General features: G+C 35.9%; 2 protein-coding genes across 2 annotated transcripts; one reads left to right on the top strand and one right to left on the bottom strand.

The window, feature by feature from the left end:
• Positions 1–10502: 10502 nt before the first annotated feature.
• Positions 10503–12433, top strand: LOC107739330 (homeobox protein SIX2-like). The gene is made up of 2 exons (XM_016551424.1): positions 10503–11062; positions 11955–12433. Exons 1-2 carry the CDS (start codon positions 10503–10505, stop codon positions 12265–12267), a joined length of 873 nt encoding a protein of 290 aa, XP_016406910.1. The 3' UTR covers positions 12268–12433.
• A 5253-nt stretch (positions 12434–17686) lies between these two features.
• Positions 17687–19871, bottom strand: LOC107739239 (homeobox protein SIX3-like). Its single transcript, XM_016551277.1, has 2 exons — positions 18873–19871; positions 17687–18289 (listed from the first exon to the last, which is right to left on the bottom strand). The coding sequence occupies exons 1-2, from the start codon at positions 19562–19564 to the stop codon at positions 18100–18102; spliced, it is 882 nt and encodes a 293-aa protein (XP_016406763.1). The 5' UTR covers positions 19565–19871; the 3' UTR covers positions 17687–18099.
• Positions 19872–22511: the final 2640 nt, after the last annotated feature.

The following is a 22511-nucleotide window of genomic DNA, read 5'->3' as shown; positions in this document are numbered from 1 at the left end:
ATATATATATATATATTAAATACATAATATTATATTACTGTATTGTATTGTCTTATATTTAACCTTTATTGTCTATTTTTATTATTGTGTTATATTCCATTTTATTATTATATATCCATTTTAAGTATGTTTGTACTTTTTCTGCACTTCGAATTCCTGTCACCATGAAAAATTCCATGTGTGTGTAAACATAATTGACAATAAAGCTCTTTAAAAAAAATAGAAATAAAAAAAGTAAAAATTAAAAATACTGTCTTTATTTGCACAGACAGACTGCTGCACATATGTGACATAAATTAATTTACACAGAAAAAAATATTAGGAAATTATGACGATAAAACATTAAATGATAAAAAATATTAAAATTACAAGTACTTTGCAGAAATAATATTATAAAATAATATTGCAAATATAAACATAATAGAAACATAGCAATGTAAACATTTAAATTAAAATGATTAATTAAAAATACTCCAAGTTATACATATTAACTGCAAGTCAGTTAATGAATGGTTTTGCTTACTGTTTGATACCACACACAATAGACGCACACACTAGAGATGTATTGTACCTTGGCAACTTTTGCTCGTTGGTGGATTATGTTTTAGCCAAATTAAGTTGGTTTAAGAGGGGTGTGGGGCCGTGTGGAGCCAGTAAGTTGATGTGCATGCCCTTAAGGGAAGTGTCATTTTCTGGATCTGAACAATGGTGGTATAACATTGCATTGTAACATTAGTGAGAGGATGTGCCTGCAGCATACACTGTAAACCTATACACCCCAAACTCTTCCAGTGAATTACTGAGGACTCATTTCAGTCCAACCAACTGGGCCAAAAATACCTTCTTTATGTGCTCATGGATGTATGAGTGTATAGTGCTATGGGCGTGTGTACCACTATACAAAATCCTGTGATTTAAATGAACGTTTCAGTTGTGGTATTATGAGTGATATTGAATATATATATATATATGTATGTATGTATGTATGTATGTATGTATACATTTAGTAAGGCAAGAGACAAGTGAAATGTCAATTGTAGTCAAGATAAACTTGTCTCACCAATGCTTGCATGTAATTTGGCCACTGAGTAGAGAAGAAGACCCTTTGTTTGTGTTAAACACACAAACTAACACAACTATGAACCAGTCTATGCAAATGTATTTGCATTAAAAATCCCCTGTTAGGCAAAAAAAAAAAAAAAAAGGAAAATGAGGGGTTAGAGGATCGATAGAGTGCATTTACAATTCATTATAATTTATTTTTATGATTGTGCTAAAATTTATAAAAACACATAGGAACTAATGGAAGTCTCACTTTTGCTTTAAAATAGTTAATGGACAGATGGACAGATGTCACAGTTATGAAAACGGAAAGCTGGGTGGGACACAATGACTTACATACAATATTAGAGATGCTACTGTATGAATGAGTAGCCGGTGTCAATCCCCTTGACATCGTTATCACACTAGTAGAGTAGTTAGATTTATTAAGAAGAAGTATTTCTCCAATTATTTCCCATAGGGATTTAAAAAAAAAACTTTGTTAACAAGTTATAAACCATGAAGCAAAACAACCAGCTACAAGGTGATTCCACAACATTACAAACTTTGATTTGATGCAAAAAGCATTTTGACAAAAAGATTGAGACTCTGTTTTTAGCAGCTTTAATGAGGGAAAGAACTACAGTGAAGCATTGCAAAAGACGTAATCAAATTAAAAATTTGAAATATAAAACTGTAGTATATAATATGTAGTATCTATATTGTATATATTTAACAATACATTTTATGTAGGGTGACTCTAACTATTAAGTTATTTGCAGGGCTTCAGGAGCGTTCTTTGCAGATTCATGGGTAATGTAGTTGTAATGTATTTTTTTTTTAAATCAGGAATTCCACTATTAAATACGATTGTGTAAATAATTTGAAATATTGTAGACTGACAGTTTTATCAAAAGCATCCACTACTGAATAACAACCTCATAGCTCAGAGTATCTGTCTTTGAAGGTTTTTCAAGTAATAGTTAAAAAACAATACCTCTATGGAAAAAAATGAATGGGATTTTTACTTCCAGAACTGTTGCTCTCTATAGAGGCGTGAGTCATTCTATCAAATTTTAATTAACTGACAATAGCATTTGAGTCACACGCAGACCATAAAACTGGGAGCATAGTTCACCCAAAAATGAAGATTCTGTCATCATTTACTCACCCTCAAATTGTTCCAAACCTGTATGAGTTTCTTTCTATTTTTTCCCCCCCATACTATGGAAGTCAATGGCTACTGTCAGCTGTTTGGATATCAACATTCTATAAAATATATTATTTTGTGCTCAACAGAAGAAAGAAACTTGTGGTTTGGAACAACTTGACAAACTTTTCATTATTGGGTGAACTATTCCTTTAAGCCTTTGCAGTAATTTACAACCATCCATCCATCCAGTGACCTATAGTGACCCATTTCTATTTTGAAATAAATAAAAGTAGGGTTTTTATGCCCATTTACTAAATAAAGGAGTGACAATCATATTCTGCTGCTGTGTAAAAGTAGCCTTGAGGAAACTCAGTGCCACTGACGATGAGCACACACACACTTACAAACCAGAAAACGTATACAGACTTACATACACACACGCACCGCCCCAAACACAGTGTCAAATCCTGCCGTTGGTCCACTGGGAATAGCACAGGTTTAGAGTGTCAATATCAACCCAACCCTCCATTAACACTCCGTCATTAGCACACATTTAGACCTATCAGCACAGGCCTAACAACCTTGTTTAGACTTAGAAACTTCAAACATACACGCACACTGACATGCATCGCATGCAGACCTAATCTTACACACAAAGCTCTATACCCTCAGTACACTGACAGACTCCAAAAACAGGCCCCCGCTGTTGATTTATAGACCTTCATGACCAAGTTTGATGAAGACAATTTGTGTGGCTTTGCAAATGCTGCCGGTATTTGAATTAGCAGTTAGAGTGTCGCGGTGGAAAGGTCAGTTGGCACGAAAAGCATCATGCATAGGCTTCCCCAAAAGCCTCGCTCTGCTTATTCCTCAAATTGCTCCCATAACTTCATGGTTAAATGTGTTGACCCCCGTTTAGCACGGGGAATGGGGCTTGCGAGCAGGACAGCTGCCTTAGAACAGGTCAGATGACCCAGTCAACTGGACTGATTCCTGTCCCTGAGTCCCAAGATCTGCTTTCAGTCTCTGGCAAGCAGAAGACGAGTATGTAGTCAGAATGTTTTCCACATTGTAGCGAGTGTATGGTTTCACTGGCACGGTAGACGGTTACAAAATATTTACAGAACACTCTTCATAACACCAGAACAAGCAGAAGCTCTTTGAGAGTACAGTCACAAACAACAAGTATCACACAGGGAGGCTGTGGCCACTTTGAACGGTTATCTGTGAGCTTGGACTGGTCCTTAATGGTCCAATGGAGATCAAGAACAAAACGGAGAGTGACATCAATCACTCGTTCCATTCCATGTATGTGTATGTTTTCCTGACAGCTTTATTGAAAGATAGATTGTATGGTAACAATTTGTTGATTTTGCGCTTTGACTGCTCTTTTGAAATATTAAACCGTTCATAAAACAAACTTGTATTTGTGGTTACGAAATATGTTTCCCGTAATCACTGTATGCAAAAGATCAATTGCTTGAATAATTTGATGGAATTATAGTGGAATGATGATAGCTGCACTGCACTGTTATACTGTATGTATTCTTGTACAACTGTAAAATACCATTTATGGTATAGAAAATGTATTATTCATGCAAATAAACAAATCATTAGCATTTGTATCCCAGATAAAGAAAAGGAAAATCTTTTTAAAAATGTAGTTTAAAACACATATGAAAAGTACAGTATACTCTTTATGTTCATGTTTTTTTTCATATGGTTTTGAAAATCTTTTATACCACCTTCAAGAACGACTATAAAAGTATCATAAATATTTTTATTAAATATGTTATTTTTAAATTATGTTCTTTAAAATAATTTGTTTTGTTACATCTTCTACACAGTAAACATCTTAATCAGTTGTTTAACATGACTTTGTTGGCTGTACCCATTTCATTTGTCATCTAAAAGTTATATTAATATGTGACCCTGGACCACAAAACCAGTCTTAAGTCGCTGGGGTATATTTGTAGCAATATCCAACAATACATTGTATGGGTCAAAATTCTTTTATGCCAAAAATCATTAGGATATTAAGTAAAGATCATATTGCTAAGAACTTCATTTTGACAACTTTAAAGGCGATTTTCTCAATATTTTTAATTTTTTTTTTTTGCACCCTCAGATTCCAGATTTTCAAATAGTTGTATCTCGGCCAAATATTGTCCTATCCTAACAAACCATACATCAGTGGAAAGCATTTATTCAGCTTTCAGATGATGTATAAATCTCAGTTTCCAAAAATGGACCCTTATGACTGGTTTTGTGGTCCAGGGTCACATATATTCATATATTAATAAGTGAAGTGAAGTTTTTGTTAAAATATTATTTTGTTAAAGGCACCTTGAAATCAAAACTGGAATTCTTATTTTCATTACAGAATATTGCAGTATTTATTATAAATGATTTATCTTTTTTTTTTTCATTTTAATTCATGTGCCCTAGTAATCTCAAAAACATTAACATCTCCTTCCTCTCGTGATGACATCTCTTCTCTGATGACATGTACACTGGTGCGAGGGCTTGGCAATAATGTTGTCCAAGACAAGTTTCAATTCCTCCCTTCCAGCAACCTGTCACCTACATGAAACAATTATAACAATTAGCACATGATAGTAATTCAACTATCCAATCAATTCCCAATAGGCAAAATCAAGTCCAATCCTACATTTTTTACTCACTCTGCTTTACTAGGATATACGTCACAATATGGAAGAAAGTTGATTGCAATTTCCAGCTCATGTGACTTTAAAATATCTCAAAATATTAATCAAAGACTATGCAAACTACTTCTTTCATTCTTTTATGAGGCGTTTCCTTCATTATAATATCAGGACAGTTTTGTCACCCTAACATTTTATTTTATTTTTTTACTCTTTGACCCCCACAAAATAAAAATGAATTTTAAATCAGAATTAAAAACATGCTCCTCATAGAAGAAATCTATTCAATACTGTATTCAACTGCATTTTTAATGTATTTTTAAATACATTAAAGGATAAAATGCAGTGTCACGTCATCAACCCATTTACAGAACATTTTACAGCAACACTTGTACAGGACTCTGGAAAATGTACAGTGCTCTGCACCACACATAATGGATGCATTCCTCAAATGTATATGAAAGATTAGGGCAGTCACTTCCTGACCGGGCCACTCATCTGCTATAAGCCAGCATTCCCAATAAAACACTTGGGAATGCAAAGGATCAGCTGTTAATAAGATCTGTGACAAAGTAAGATTTATATGTCACAGGTGTTTCAACACATTACACACCATAACAACATTGCTGTAATTGGCTCGGATTATCAAATATACTTACACCAGAGATTATATCATTCACCGAAACAAATTTTTATGATATTTATTGCATAAAATTGCTAAAAATCTTAGCTTAAAAGCTTAGAAAGTTATCCAAAACGAGAATATGAAAATAATGGAAAAAAAACCCTGTAAGAGTGAGTAAATGAGATAGACAGCGAGACGTGTGAGAGAGAATGAAAGATAGTGCTTTGATTACAGTCTGAGAAGCATGTTCCTGCCCAGACACTGGTGGTGTCACTTCCCTATGCATGAACATTTAATCCCTCTGCCTGCCAGGAGGACAGAGGGCTGAAACTTGATCACCCAGGGGGCCAACACACAAGAGGACAAGAGAAGGAGAGTGAGAGACAGAGAAAGAGAACAAGCACTGACATGATTTAGCATCTTAGATAATGGCGCAATACTCTGATTAACTGTGTTAAAGCTTGAAATGATACACATGGTGGAACATCGGTATGAACATCAGCATCATGTGAAACGCAGTCAAATATTACTTCTAGCCAGTCATCATCTACAGAATTGCCACCGGTACACTACTGTGAATTCTCTCTGCGTCAACGACCAGACGACACTTATGAAACTTATGGTCCTACATGTCTTCTGCTAGTGCTCTTGCTCATGCAAACACACACACATGGCTAAGCGCAGCCTCTCTCGGCGCTATCGGGTTTCACGTCCCTCCTGAGAGGGAAGGTGAGCCAGCTTCATTAATCATTTAGAGTGTGCGCTGTGAGTGGAGGACAGTGTGATTGCTGGGTGTTGGGTGTCTCTGCTCATGGCCCCCTACACAACTGCCTTGATTTGAATAAAGAAAAAGGCTTAGGCCACTGCATGGTCAGCAACAAGCCTCCAGGAAAAACCAATGCTGCCCAGCCACGTGGGCAGATTAGCAGACCTCTTTCTCACTCATGGCCCATGAAACATTAGACAGGTGCAGGTGTGTGCAGAGAACTGCTTGGATTGCCCGTTCTTCCTCTGTCGGTGCAGGTGGTGATGTGCATTTACTAGGATGCCAGATCACAGGGTGTAAAATGCTTTTAGCATGCTGTAACTCTCACAGGAGTTTATTCAAAGAAGAAAAGTGTGAAAATTTAACACAAACAATGCAAGATGGTGAAAAAGGTGAATATATCAGATAAAGAATGTATCACTGTAACAGATAACATATGGAAAAGTTAAAATAAACGGATAGTTCATCCCAAAATTAAAAAGGTGTCATCATTTATTTACCCTCATGTCATTCCAAACCTGTACAAACTACTGTGGAACATAAAAGAAGAACTTCCAAGAAATGTCTCAGTTTTTGTTCATACTATGGAAGACAATGGTAACCAAAATGGTTTGGTTATCAACATTTAAAGTATCTTCTTTTGTATTCTGCAGAAGAAAAAAAGTCATACAGGTTTGGAATCACAAAAGGATAAATGATGACAGAATTTTCATTTTTGGGTTTTATGATTCCATATTACTTTGAACATAAAAGAAGATGTTTCGAGAAATTTCTCAGTTGTTTTTGTCTATACACTGGAAGTCAACCAAACTGTTTTGGTTACCAACATCCTTCAAAATATCTTCATTAGTATGAGTAAACGATGACATAATTTTACATTTTGGCTGAACTATCCCTGTAAGTAATATGATTAACGTTTAAAGTTATAGTCAAAAAGTTTAAAGTTATATCAATCAATCAATCAATCAATCAAAAATTTCATTATTTACTCTCCTTCATATTGTTCCAAACATGTATGACTTTCTTACTTCTGTGGAACATAAAATAAGACGTTTTGAGAAATGTCTCAGTTGAAACAGTTTGGTTACCAATATCCTTCAAAATATCTTCATTAGGATGAGTAAACGATGACAGTTTTAAATTTTGGCTGAACTATCCCTATGATCATGAGCAGATGACAATAACCAGGAAGCATGAGATTAAGTGGTTCCATAGGCCATTCACCACAATCATCGATACTTCCTTCTTATTAGCTTACAATGTTAAAAGTTAGCAATGCGTTTGGAAGTTCCATGATAACTGAATGCAAAACTGATTTCTTGTGGTTACATTGCCCACAATCATCCAACCCATTCAATCCGCCAACCTCCTATGTTAAAAACATGGCCTTTTTTTAATCTAAGATTTCATGGCATTTTACGTTCATTTAGTCGTGGCGTCCATTGTAATGGACATGAAAAAATACCAATAAAAACATGAGTTATCAAAAATGTTTTTTTCCCCTTTTATTTCTATGCTGGAAGGGAGTAAAAATCAACGGGGACATTTTTTTTTTGCTCAGCAGAAAAAAATCAGGTCTGAAGGGGTTAACGTTTAAAGTTATAGTCCATCAATCAATCAATCAATCAATCAATCAATCAAAAATGTCATTATTTACTCTCCTTCATATTGTTCCAAACATGTATGACTTTCTTACTTCTGTGGAACATAAAAGAAGATGTTTTGAGAAATGTCTCAGTTGTTACTTGTTTTTACAATGGAAGTCAATGGTAACCAAAAACAGTTTGGTTACCAATATCCTTCAAAATATCTTCATGAGGGTGAGTAAATGAGGACAGAATTGTTCCAAGCCTATATGACTTTCTTTCTTCTACAGAACACAAAGGAAGATTAAGAAAAACCTAATTGTGTCCATACAGTGTAGGTCAGTGGTGTCCAATGTTGTTTCAGACCCCATTTACTTTCATTGTATGGACAAAAACTACTTTTTCATTCTAAACATTCTTCAGTATATCTTATTTTGTGTTCTGCAGAAGAAATAAGTCATACAGGTTTGGAACGACGTGATGGTTAGACCCATGGCAGAGGTTTCATTTTTGGGTGAACTATCATTTAGGAGAAACCAGCAATCACTGCACAATAATTAATTCATTATAAGCTAGTCCTTTAAGAACAGGCAAACATTCTCTCCATCTTCTCCTCACTTCTCCATCATCAAGGTCAGAGGCTGGAGCCCCAGACAGCAGCCAAGCTCGGCTCACTGTCTCTGACACATGGTTTAGAATGACACAGCAAAGCTAGCGTGGAGCAGCTCCCCTGAATAAAGAATGGCTTTCAAAATGGGCTCAAACTGACTCCTTTTGTCCTGCTGAGAGCTGAAGCCACTCACTGAACGTCCACCATCGTCCATCTCTGCTGCTGTGGCTGCCCTCAGGAGATCTCAGATTGGCTAATGGTTGCTCAGCTCAGACATCTCCTCCCCTTCACGGGAAAATGATCCCAGCCATGTATAATCAATCAGGTCCTTTTACTGAAAACTCAACCCTTTACGTCTGTGTGCACGTGTGTGAGAATGAGCATGTGTGTCGGTAGGCTATTGAGATGGGTGTGGACTTTTTTTTACAAAAAGACAAGTAAAATACGTAACACAATATCCCACAATGCAAACGTGAAAGATGGCATGCAAATTTAAAGGTTCTTGGGGGAAATTCGTGACCACTGTTTCCGAATATTATGCTTAATAATATTTCTGTTTTGAATATATCAGTAGGTTAACTTGAGAATATTTGAGCTAATATGGTTGAATATGACAATTACACAATGCATATGTGAGATATATGATAACTGATGTAAGGTTACTCTTTAAATAAAGGTTACAATTTGTTTGTTTTTTTACAGCTAAAGAACCAGAAGTTCTACAAGGAACTCTTTATTCTAACACTGATCTGAAGAATATATAATGTAACATCAAAAACCTTTTAAACAAGTCAAGAAGTCTATACAGCTTAAAATTGTTTTTATTGAGAGGAAAATTCTTTGTTGAACTTAAATAATTGAAAAGAACCAATAAAGAACCTATATATATATATATATATATATATATATTTAAGAATGTTAATTCCATTTAATATTGCAGTAATAGTTTTATAACTACTATATTTTATAATGCAATAAAATACATTAACACCAGTGAGCAGCATATTCAGTCTAAAAAGGTCTTCTATGTTTTTCATATGCAAAATAACATCAAAATATTTTCATGACTCAGTGAGAGCTGGCATATACTGCATATATTAGCTCACCATAAAACGAATTTACTAAATATCTGTGTCCCTCTGGAACCAAATGCTAGAATTACAATGTCCATATGAAAAAGTACGCTGGAGTCACGTTACATTCCAAAATAACTCGTCAGATACACGACACCACAGACTTCTCGTCACAAACATCAATCCAGCAAACCTCTACCCGCCATCCATCACTAATAAAACGATTCATTTGAAGCAATATACATATATTTCACATTTACTTTATGTTTCTCACATATACTTTAGATTTATATTTGCACAAATTGTTGATGACTTTGTATTAGTTTAGAAAATGACGTAAAAGCAGTTTTCACGTGTCGCCTATGCATTTCCATGCAAACAAGTGAAGGTTTTTGTTAATAATAACAAAAACATTTCACTGTGTAGCTATTGATTTCCCCCTTTATTCTGAGATTATAATGCAGCAGTGTCTGTTTTTGGAGTGTGTTGCGCGCACTCCTTCCCCCGAGGTGCATGACATCCAAGTGCCACTATCTCCAAGAGGCAGGGTCAGTTTCTGCTACACAGCTTCTCTCCACACTTGCCCGTATGACTCCCCATGAGGATGCGCTAGCCGTCCTTACACACTAGGCACTCTGTAAGAGATATGATAACCAGAGGGCGGGCTGATAGCAAAGGACAGTCGAGGAAAGAATCTATTGCGCACGGCGAGAGCGCGTAAGAATGAAATGATTAGCGCGTCATGCATGATATTACAACTAAGGGATTGAGCAATGCAAGACACCGGCTCAAACTGTTAGCTTTGTTTCTGTTTTTTGCGTTGAACTGATTTTAAACCTTTTTTTTTTTCATGGAAAATGTACATCAAGAACTGAAATTCTTCAGTTGGGGGAGCTTCGTTGCTTGAGTTTCCAAAGTGGATATCGCCTTAAAAACCAACGTAAAAACCAACAGGACACCAGGTATCCCATTGCCCACAACTATGTCTATGCCACCAACTTTTGGATTCACCCAAGAGCAGGTTTCCTGCGTCTGCGAGGTCCTTCAGCAAGGTGGGAGTATCGAACGTCTCGGACGCTTTTTGTGGTCCTTACCTGCTTGTGAGCACCTCCACAAAAACGAGAGCGTATTGAAAGCGAAAGCCGTGGTAGCTTTCCACCGGGGCAACTTCAGGGAGCTCTACAAAGTATTAGAGAGCCACCAGTTTTCTCCGCACAACCACCCCAAACTGCAACAGCTCTGGCTGAAAGCTCACTATATCGAAGCGGAGAAATTGCGCGGTCGTCCTCTGGGCGCTGTGGGAAAATACCGCGTGCGCAGAAAGTTCCCGCTGCCTCGCACCATCTGGGATGGAGAGGAAACCAGCTACTGTTTTAAGGAGAAGAGCCGGTGTGTGCTTAAAGAGTGGTACACTCACAACCCGTACCCTTCCCCGAGAGAGAAAAGAGAACTGGCCGAGGCCACGGGCCTCACCACGACGCAGGTCAGCAACTGGTTCAAGAACAGGAGGCAGAGGGACCGTGCAGCAGAAGCAAAGGAAAGGTAGAAAGAACACCATTACTCTCAAGACTTTAAACAAGCTATCTTTCTGTGGAGGAATGCTCACCAAAATGACCGAAGCCATCTAAAAGAATGATAATAATAATAATAATAAAATAAAAAATTAATTAAGGAAAAATAAATAAATAAAGATAATTGCATTCATTGGTGTACTTGTGGGTAGAATAAAGACATGAATAAAGACATCAAATAAATCATTATAGTCTTAATTATTATAGAACAATCTGAATGTCAAAGATTTCAAAACAATTGGGCTTTAAGAAAATATATAACTGCAAATAACACATTTTATAAATGTGTTTCATTTGATGACATCAGTGTCATGGCAATTGATGCAGGAGGTTTTGTCATCTGCCTTTTTAATTAATGAGTGACGCTAAAGTCATTCTTTGACCACACAAAAATAACTAAAAATAATCCAGATAAATAAATAAACACAAGTAAAACTAAACACAAAAGTATTAATATTATCCATAGTTTTAAAATATTGATACATGTCTAATGTTATTATTTAATCAATAAAAATCTTGGGTATTTGTGTAAATGTGTAATTTGAAAAAAAATTAAAATCTTATAGTCTCAACTCACTTAAAATGATCGGAGCTGAAGAAGGGTTTTACCTAAGATATGATTAATGTATATGATTGTTCTAAATGTAAAGTTCATAAACATAAAAATGATTTATATAAATATAGCTTTTGCTTGAAACTTTTAAAAGGCCTATAATGTACTCCTAATGAAGAAAAATAAAAGTATCATATTTTATTTGCCACATTTAGTCATGCGCAGTCCAGGTGTTTGTATGTCCATCACTTAAGCGGTGGTTGTTGTTTTTGCTGGCCCGCTAATGAATGTGAATGATCTGCTCCAACAGGGAAAACGATGGTGCAAATCCAAACGGCCACAACCCACTGACCTCACACGTGAACGAAAACAAATCTCTATGTGAAAGTTCAGAGGACGACAAATCTCCCGCAGCGACCCCGGATCACACCTCCATGAGCCCAGCCATCCTTATGTCCTCCAGCTCAGGTCTGCCACCCCTGCACAGCTTCGCGCCTCCGCCCGGCCCCAGCGCCTCCATCATCCCCGTCAGCGGAGACACTCAGAGCCACCACCACCACTTCTCCATGCACGACGGCCTTCTCAACCCAATGACGGCCAGCCTGGTGGAACTTGGATCATAAGAAATAAAACACATCATCTTTGACTTTCCCCCCAGTTATTAGCTTCGTTGTTGGCTACCAAACATTTTATTAGCCTAGTCAAGCTTGTAGGACATTAGACAAAAAAATTCCAAAAACTACCAGATGACGGGCCTACATGAAAACCGTTTCCATAAAAATACTGTAACAATACAATGTAATCAAGGGATAGTTTTTGATATGTCTAGCTATAAATGGAAATAATAAAATATATATTTAATCAAGTCAAAATGTGTGGTCTCCTTGAACAATATATATGTTCATATGGTCTAATTTACAGGTCACTGTATCTGTCAATTTTAATAGCTTCATCGAAAGCGGATCGGAGAGAATCTCTTCTGCTGAATCATTACTGCAATAAATTAAATGTTATTATGAGCAGCCTATATTAGAAACATTATGGCAGCATGTAAAACTGTAATTACCAGGCCCTTTAATTATTTGGATTTTCTTTCATAACGCATGGCGCTTTGTCATGTTTGGATACATAATACCTTTTATTTTCTTTCTTCTTCATATTATAAGGTATGAATGTCCATGTTCAATTTATAAATCTATTATCTGGTAAAGTGCAGTATGCCAAAAACATAGCACTTTTCATCAATTCTTTATAATTTTGTTAGGTCTTCATAAATGTTTAATCGGTAATAGGCCTAACATTCAGCGCGGTAGAAAAACTTACCATTGCAAGTTGTAATTTTAGCACAACTTTGATTTGACTTAAAAACGGAAACAGCTATGAAACTAATAGAAACATAAAACAGAATTTCACTTTTTATAGATAACATTTTGCAACTTTCGTTTTTACCTTGTATTTTGTTCCTTTAAAAAAAAAAAAAAACGAATTTATGAACATATACTGCCCCCTGTTGGTGACGGTATGTAATTATAAGCAGTGGTCTGAACCTACTGGGTTTCCCCTATAAAGCTGCAAATCACTACTGAGATCATTTAAATATTCTCCTGTGTTATTATACGAATGAATACGATTCCCTCAAATCATCACGTAAAATCTTCGCCAGTTGTGTCCAAAAGTCTGTCTCTTCAGCGTGAAAATAATAAGTAACTATTTTTTACTTTAATAAAAAACAGCCAGAAACTCACCGCGCCTTCAAAATCATCCAAACGAGGTGCGTAGACCAAAAATATTTCCAAAAGGTGAAATACATGAAAAAAGTTCGCACACTTCATGATTTTAATAAAATAAATGAGTAAAATAAATGAGTATGATTTTGGTAAGGCATGGTTTCAGAAATATTAATGTTCAATCACAATTATGAAAGTGGTGAAAGAATGTGCATTTATTGGATGCCATGAGATGTGGATTACTGCAGATCTATGCACTGTGTAATTATGGCATTATTAACATGCAACATGTGGCTGACATGCTACAGGCCTATTGGAGGAGATTTGAATCTGAAAAGGAAGAAGAGAATTCAGATTCAAATGTGTTTATTGACACATATCTTTCACAAATGTTTTCTTGTGAAAGCAAGAATTTCTCATCTTTCTCCTGGAAAAGACTATTATTATCATCAAAGTAGGCCTAGGCCTAACGTTATGGAGGCAGAGATGAAAAGCAGACAAATCAGCGAGGATAAAATATTTATATTTTCATTTTAATAACTTTAAATAAAACAATTTCTTTAATCAAACATTTTAAAACCAAATGAGAATAAAACATGACATAATTTTCTTACAAGGCCCACATCTTCCATTACAATACATTTCTTTTTTGTTTCAAGGCTGTTTGACTTCAAAACGTCATTCATTTCAACCCAATAAAATGGAAAATGCATGTTTAATTGCAGTCTTTTATGTTTTAAGTGGTGCCAGAGTTACAACCTGGAGTTCATTGTAATTATTCAGCTTCTTTTAAACAAAGATGATATTTGTTACAACATAACAATGTAAATATTATTGCACGAGATAAACTATTCAGTTTCTGTTTTTGATTTATAAAGACTGTTACACATTATATATATATATTATAAACCTTATATATAACAATCATTATCATACAAGTAGGTTTAAAAATTTCACAGCTCAGATTGTTTTATCTAATAGTCACCGCATGGTGGCGACATAAGCACATGAATAAGACGTAAAGGCTTCCTACTGTAAGAAAAGTTCATGACACGTTTGTCGATATATGAACTTCGTAAAGCTTTACATTTCAGTCAAACAATTACGGTCAAACTCACACTTAAATCAAATTGTTTAATGTGACAGCTTTGTCAGCCGTGTAAGCGTCATAACTGTCGCATGTGTGCAGCTGTATAAGCATGTTTGGGGTGAACTGTTATCTACCGATTAAGAGTAGAATGACATAAACCTAAAGCGGTTTTTTTAAAGGTAAATGCAATGCTGTCACAAAAGTATTGATACTTAGAAATATTTTATAAGAATCAAAATGCACTTTCGCCAACCAGCAGCCTAATGTGCGCAGAGGCCGTGATCCCATATGCAGTTGCAAATTTAAGGTCAAACGGCTCGTTACAGGCGTTCACTTTCACGTGAGTGCGCGAATTATAAAATGTGTTTTTATAGTCCTATTTTGTTTTCAACCTCAATTTCTTGAGGTTCCTCAGTCACGCGCAAAAAATCTGATGGGGCCCCAGCACAGTTAGCCAACTGATAGGCCTTTAAGATCTTTAAAACAACACTTCAGTTTTTGTGATTACATGTGTTGTGGTATGTAAATCTATAATAAGCGATAATGACAAGGACTACTTATGTTTTGTAGACTTACCGTCCGATATTGATCGAAACGGAAGTCGCTCGATCGGCGTACTGTTGCTATGGTTGCATCCTCAGGCGACAGAAACTTTTGTTGCAGAGCTTGTTGAGTGGCTGCTGAAAGGTTGTTTAAAAACGCTATTGAAACGCGTATATTTACACAGATGTATTATTTGTAATCCAATTGGCAACATTTTTCCACGTTGGTTGATTTGTTATTTGATTTATTTAATATTGGCTATTCATCGAATTAAGCAGAAAATGTTAAGTAGACTTAGGCTACAGGTATAGCCTAACTCTGCAACAATCACATTTAGTCATTTTTACTACATTTACTATTAACATGTTAAGTTTAAACTTAAACGTAGCATTGAAATTGCACTAAATTGCACTTCTGGTGTGCTAAAGAGGCGCGTCGCGTTTATATTATTTTATAGCGCAGTTCAATGCAGCACAATGAATCCAGGTCAAGGGGAACTGCCGCGTGAATGAACACGAATAAAAAGTTGTGCTCAGTTAAGCGATCAAATCAAAGGAGAGAAGAGGGAACAGAAATCCTCTCACAGTAAACGACACACTCTTTCTCTTATATGGAATGCTATTAGGACACTACAAACAAACCGTCCTCGTGTTATTTAGCCTTATGGTAGTAGTAAGAGAGAAGACTGAAACTGAATGATGACATTATTAGACAGATAAATGAAAGTTTGAAAACTGAGGTGATTACATTTGAGCTCTTTGGAATAATATGTAGCCTAAGTAATGTCGTAGCACTAGCTTATTTCCTGCAAGTATAGGCGAGTAGGCCTATGTTTTGATTACCTGGTTAACATAAGCCACTAACGAGTAGCCTACTAAAAATAAAATTAAATAAAAAAATTAAATAAAATAAAACTTTATTTTATTTCGTGTCAACTTTAGTTGATTTGTCCACATGCACCTTCGGTTTTGTGTTTAACATTAATGTGGTTCATCTGCGCTTATTTATACTGTAAAAAGACCAATAATCAAAGGTGTGTAGCCTACATGGTCACCTAAAAGGCTTTACGATTCATGATCATAATTGTTTTTCTCTTTTGTCGTCTAACACGTCGGACTTTGATGATCAGTCTTCTTTTTCCTTTATTTTTTCTTTTCTTTTTAAAATTTTCTTTTTAAAAAAGTCCATAAGTTAATTTTAAAAAATGGTCTAAGCTTTGTAATGTATTAATACATTTCATTTGTCAGTATTTTTTTCTTGCCTACATTGTAGGCTACATGCGCCAAAAATTAAGCGAGTGTAAATTACAATAATAATAATAATAATAATAATAAACAATAAATAAATAAATAAAATAAGATGTATAGTTTCCTACTGTTTTCGAATATATTCTATTGTTCTCTGCCTAAAGCATAAAACATTTCCATCAATTATCAATACGGAAAAGAAATGCATATAGGCCTACATGTGCATTGACAACAGGAAAGCTACTCTTCCTTTATTCAGATTTAGATTAAATATAATTCGTATCATTTTAAACTCGTTTGCGACAATGAACAATCCCACTACTTCAATAATAATAATAATAATAATAATAATAATAATAATAATAGGTAAATGGAACGAACTTTTAAAATTATAGAAATAAAAGAACGAAAGCAGTAACAACGCCTATTCTTCGACTCTCTTTTCTGAGTGCTGTTTAACACTATAACATAAATGATTAAGACACTCCTAAAATTAAAATAAAAACGTACAAGAAACTAATGCTTACAGAATAGCGAATATAGTTTTTGTTCATTTTTATTTTTATTTTTACAAAATGCCACAATGCCAACTCATTAAATAAACAAATAATACTCTGATAGTCATTATATTAAATTATATTTATTTGCATAAAAGTGACCCATAACACTGTGTTTTCAGCGCCATTAACCCATTTACAGTATAAAAACGAGCAGAATGAATACACTTAAAATCTCCAAGCACTTAACAGACAGTTACTCACGCTTTATGGACACAACATAAAGAAATTTGCAGGAAAGAGAGTGGCGTAATTGCGATATCATACAAGCATATCTAGACAAGCCTAGACCTAAGGTAAACTTCAGAATCAGATATGGACAATTCAATATAAATCTCGAGATAAAATTAGTATGAACATCTGTTGTCGAGTAAAAGACGAGGGGGGAATAAAGGTGCTTTTGACTTCAACGATTGTCTGATAAACACAATTCACAAAGTAGGTGAACATTTGAATTGTTTCTGGGAGAAAAAAAAATCAATTATCATTACAAAATTGCAAATTGATTTTTGATGTTGTGCTGTCATGATTATTTTCCTATTCCTAAGAACTCCTAGTCATTATTTTACATTCAAAAACACCAAATAAAATAACACGTTTTCTAAAGCTTTAACAATTCAATCCAAGAAATTGTCTGAAATTTCTATGCTGCAAAAGCAAATGCAAAATGCCTTTGTTTTTTCAAATAAATAAAATAATATTGTTCGATTTCTTTCAACCAAGACCTAGCACATCGTGCAAACTGTGTGACAGCATTTGCTGTCTATTGACGTTTATAAATTGCCTTTATATCTACGTAAGTATTCGTTTTATTTCCTCCATACAAGCATATCTAGACAAGCCTAGACCTAAGGTAAACTTCAGAATCAGATATGGACAATTCAATATAAATCTCGAGATAAAATTAGTATGAACATCTGTTGTCGAGTAAAAGACGAGGGGGGAATAAAGGTGCTTTTGACTTCAACGATTGTCTGATAAACACAAAATAACAAAATTGTCTCTCCGGTTCACTCATTTCATTGAGCATCAAGTTCTACTTTCTCAGAATCCACTTCATAAATGCCTTTTAAAAATGCTAAATATTCACAAATGAACATGCAATATGGTCGTGTAGGCCTTGAAAATGAAAGGAAAGGGCGTCAATCCGTTGAAGCGCTGGGAAAACAGCATGCTTTTCTCCTTTTGTCGGACACAAGGTGGCAAAATGGCCGGCCCCCATGTTGCCCACAATTTCTCACAAGTTCCTTTTTCTCTGGGCAAAAATGTTCCATATTTGTCTGACCGTGCATCATACATCAAAATCAGAGTCACTGTCAGTAACTGAGAGAATGGTCCCGCCGTCCCCTCGTTCATTCATACTGGAGACGCTGGTGGTGGGGCTGGCTGCCGCGCACGGGGACTCGGCCGAGCTGTGCGGTGTGCACCCGGACTCTGACATGGAGCGCAGGCCGCTTTGACCCAACCCGTGGTGCTGAAGCCTAAAAACACAAGTATTTAGAACATAAGATTATTTACGCGATGTAATACTCAACTATACACACTCCACACACGGTATTGTTCGAATTCGACGGGTTACAGTGTCTCTAATAATAACAAACCTGATTTTTACTCTGTGAAATGTGAGATCACACCAATAAGACTAAAAAGCTATTTAGTTACACAAGTCGATTTTTATATAGGCTAAGGATGTTTATATTTATATTTATATCTATATGCAAGCTTATATTTTTTTATAAACATTTATTTCTATTAATTAAAAATAGAAATGTCTTTTTAATTATAAATAATAAGCTCTAGCCATATTTAATGACATTATATATATTTGATTAGATTATATCAGTTTACACTACATGAAAATTATATGTGTTTGTCTTTGGTAAATTTATTTTGCAATTAAAGAAAACTATATGACAATACACTGCCAAATAGACATTTTTCAAAACATGCATATTATATATATATATATAGCTGTCTATTGATGTTTACAAATTGCCTTTATATCTTCGCAAGTATTCGTTTGATTTCAATTTCTCCGAATTCAATTCAACCCATTAAACTGACCTGTTTTTGGCAGCTGCCGCTCTGTCTCTTTGCCTTCGATTTTTAAACCAATTGCCCACTTGAGTGGGAGTCAGTCCAGTGGCGTGTGCCAGTTCCCTTTTCTTGCTCGGATTGGGGTAAGGATCCTGTAGGTACCACTCCCTCAACAAGCCGCGAGTCCGTTCCTTGAAACAGTGCGTCTTCTGTTCGCCATCCCAGATGGTCCGTGGCATAGGGAACTTCTTGCGGACCCGGTATTTATCAACGGGTCCGAGGGGACGACCGCGCAGCTTCTCTGCCTCTTGGTAGTGCGCTTCGAGCCACATCGCTTGCAGCTTTCCATGAGAGTCTTTGGTGAACTTGTGGTTTTCCAGGATGTGGTACAATTCACGGAAGCTTCCAGTGTGATACGCGACCACCGCTCGGGCTCGCTGGATGGACTCGTGCTTGTTAATGGCATCGCAGGCTCCGGGTGCCACGGGCAAGGACCAAAGGAAACGTCCGAGTCTCTCGATGTCCCCGGTTTCCTCCAGCGTCTCGCACACGCTGGCCACCTGTTCCGCCGAGAAGTTTAGGGTGGGCAGTTGAAACATCGGTAAGTCCTCCGGGGATCTCGCTCTGGGAACGGTGCCCGCTAGAAGCAGAGGGCGATCCGCGAAATTGGGAAGGAAAAGATGTGAGGGATAAAGCTCTAAAGGAGACCTGAAAACCATGGAGTCGCCGGACACAGACAAACAGACGGGAAAAGACGGCAAACCTGACGTCGTGTTTGCGCTGCTATCGCTGCAGTGCCACCGAACGCGTAATATCTACTCTTAATCGACTTCGAGTGCAACGGTGAAACATTTTGTTTCGCTTTTCTATTGGTCTTCCTGGTGTCGTTCTGTGGTTGTCATGGCAGCCCTGCCAATCACTGTCAAGCTTGCCCGTCATTAGCCAGTGCGCGCTGCCCTTCTCCACATTTGCTTCGCGCGCAGAGTTTTATCGTCGCTCCAATCAGAACTGGCCAGTCACTGCGGGATGTTTTCAAGCAGGCGAATGGTGAGCCAGTTCATCCGACGGTAGGAGGTTTAATAGGTGGAATATTGCTATTACTGCGAGTATGCTTCCTTGCGTGGGTGTGAAAGTTTGCCAGCTAGTCAACAGATAAATAATCCACCGTTATTTACCAAACATTTAAAGTAGAAGGACTGAGATTTTTTAAATGAAAAAGATGAACATTTATTTGACAGTTTTTAGTGCAAATGTACTTTTTTTCCCCAGGAAAATGCGATTGAAAAGGCGTTAACAATAAATGGGCTAAATCTTTTTACATCTAAAATACAAAATAACATTTGAATTAATAGGAAGCGATCCTCAAAAACATTGGCACTTATTTGTAAAATTAAATCATGTTTTTATTTTTGAATTAATTAATGGTATTTATTTTACATAAGCATCTAAGCTTTTTGTTCAATCTGAAAATTTCATGATGCCTTTAAATACATTTAAATATATTTCAAACATTTCAATACATGTTTTTATTAGCCTACAACAGAATGCGTATTCCGCGTAATTATTATTAGTTATTTCGCCTCTTTATCAAATTAAATCGCGAGATAAATTGTCAGTAGGAAACAAGATCGGCTTGTCAGGCCTGAGTCAAATAACATTCATTCACAAGGTTTTTTGTTTGCACAAAGCGTGTAATTAATGCCACAAACAAGTTAATTCACTTGGCCTAATTGTCTGTTTATCCTGGGGCTTAGCGCTTAATGGCCTTCTCTCCAGTGGGCACACCACTACTGTCTTACATTAAAGATTAATGCGTACAGTTAAAAGGCGGTGATGTCTGCAGATTTATCATTGGTGATTAATTGAGTATTAGATAAAAAAAAAAAAACTCGTTGCTATAATAATATGCTTTTGGAACGATTTTAAAAACTGCATTGCTCCAAGGCAAGATTTAAACATTATCTTTTCTAGGCTACAGGTGTTGGCATAATAATAACTGCAAACAAAAGCACTAATCTCGCGCCCCGTAGACAAGTAACGAGACGTCTTTGTTCATCAGGATTAGTTAATTGGTTGAATATCGTGTTCACTGCAAATATGAACCTCTATTTACACACGAACTGACCACAAAAATCAACCAAAGCGCTTTAAGGAGCACGTTTTGTAAACTTACAAGAAACTGGAAGGTCTAAATTGAGGATAATATCATAGTGACTACAGTTCTGCAATGCTACAACTTGAAACAAAATACTAACCTTTTATTGCATAATAATAATACAAATAATAATAATAATAATTATTATTATCATCAATTAATTAATTAATTTATTTATTTTTACTGCTTCAAAGGGGTCTTAAGAGAGAAAAAAATATCTGGGTAATATATTTGTATTTGATTGGTTGTTATACAATTGAGCTGACTAACTTACATATAGCTACACACAATATATTTAAGGTTAGTGCACAGCTGAACTTTGAAATGACCTTGAAATGATAAGGTCAAAGGGACAGTCACATTCAGAGCACCTCGCATTAGATCAGAGGAAACACAAACACTTTCCGGCACGCATTAGCTCGACAGTCAAAACCATTAATTAAAGTTACAGATAACAAGATACAAAATGAATCTGCGATTACTTTTGGATTTTCGTCGCTGGAGAACTCTTAATAATCCACGGTAAAGCTTAAGGCAGTTTATCAGTGTGGCATGGCTTAACAACATTTACAAATCTGTTACAGAATTACAGAATAAACACGAAACGTAAATTTGCCAGATGGACTTGTTCTTAAAAATTAGTTTCGTTGGAGCGTAACTGTTCCCTGTGAATCAATAGTGGAGTGTACGGAAAGGGTCTCCACAGTATCCTCATTCAACAAGTCGCCCTTCACCTTCACCGAGCTTCAGCTCTGACGCCGGGAGGAGTCAATCAGACATTCTAGAATCATCTGCACACACCGCTTTCCCGTGCTGACAAACATCATAGTTAAACAAACAAACACCCACGGGTAAACGAAGAAAAACACTGGCATTCAAACATTTAATTATTTATAACACTCAATTAATTATAATTGAGCCACCTGTTAGTTGAAGTTCAGTCTCTTTTAGTAAAAGGCTTGTTTTTAATATCTTAATTTCTTACTTCAATAGAGGCAGTTTTGTGAGCCAAAGATGTAATCAAAGGAGCTGAATATTCTTAATACCTTTGTCTGACAACTAACGGTCCTTGAACGCCTCACAAATTGTATAATTTACACAAACATAATAAAAAAAATGGTTAAAATTATACATAAAATTTGCACATGCAAGTTTGTGTATTAAAGCTGCATGAAAATAATAAGAAGTGTACTTTATGGCATATCAAAATTTACAGGGATTATTTGCATGGCATATTTTAGATACCCCATGCATATTTAATTAAAGTCTGCAGTGTGTTAATAATCTCCTTCAGAACAGATGTTGAGCCATCTGAATGTTTGAATGTGACTTGCTATGCTGGATATGAAGACATTACCTGGACACTAAATTAATCATTCATGTTGGACAGCTGTCTACAGCCACCAACCATATTCATCAGTTCATTTTTAAAATATTTATTGCATATAATTATATCTGCCCTGCTTATTTTACCAGCCAATCCTTTAGTCTGAAGCACACTATACTGTAGG

This window comes from Sinocyclocheilus rhinocerous, unplaced genomic scaffold, assembly GCF_001515625.1.
Source record: "Sinocyclocheilus rhinocerous isolate Xijiao unplaced genomic scaffold, SAMN03320098_v1.1 scaffold251, whole genome shotgun sequence".
Taxonomy (NCBI): domain Eukaryota; kingdom Metazoa; phylum Chordata; class Actinopteri; order Cypriniformes; family Cyprinidae; genus Sinocyclocheilus; species Sinocyclocheilus rhinocerous.
Note: the sequence above shows the minus strand (reverse complement) of the source record. Positions and strands in the feature narration are given on the sequence as shown.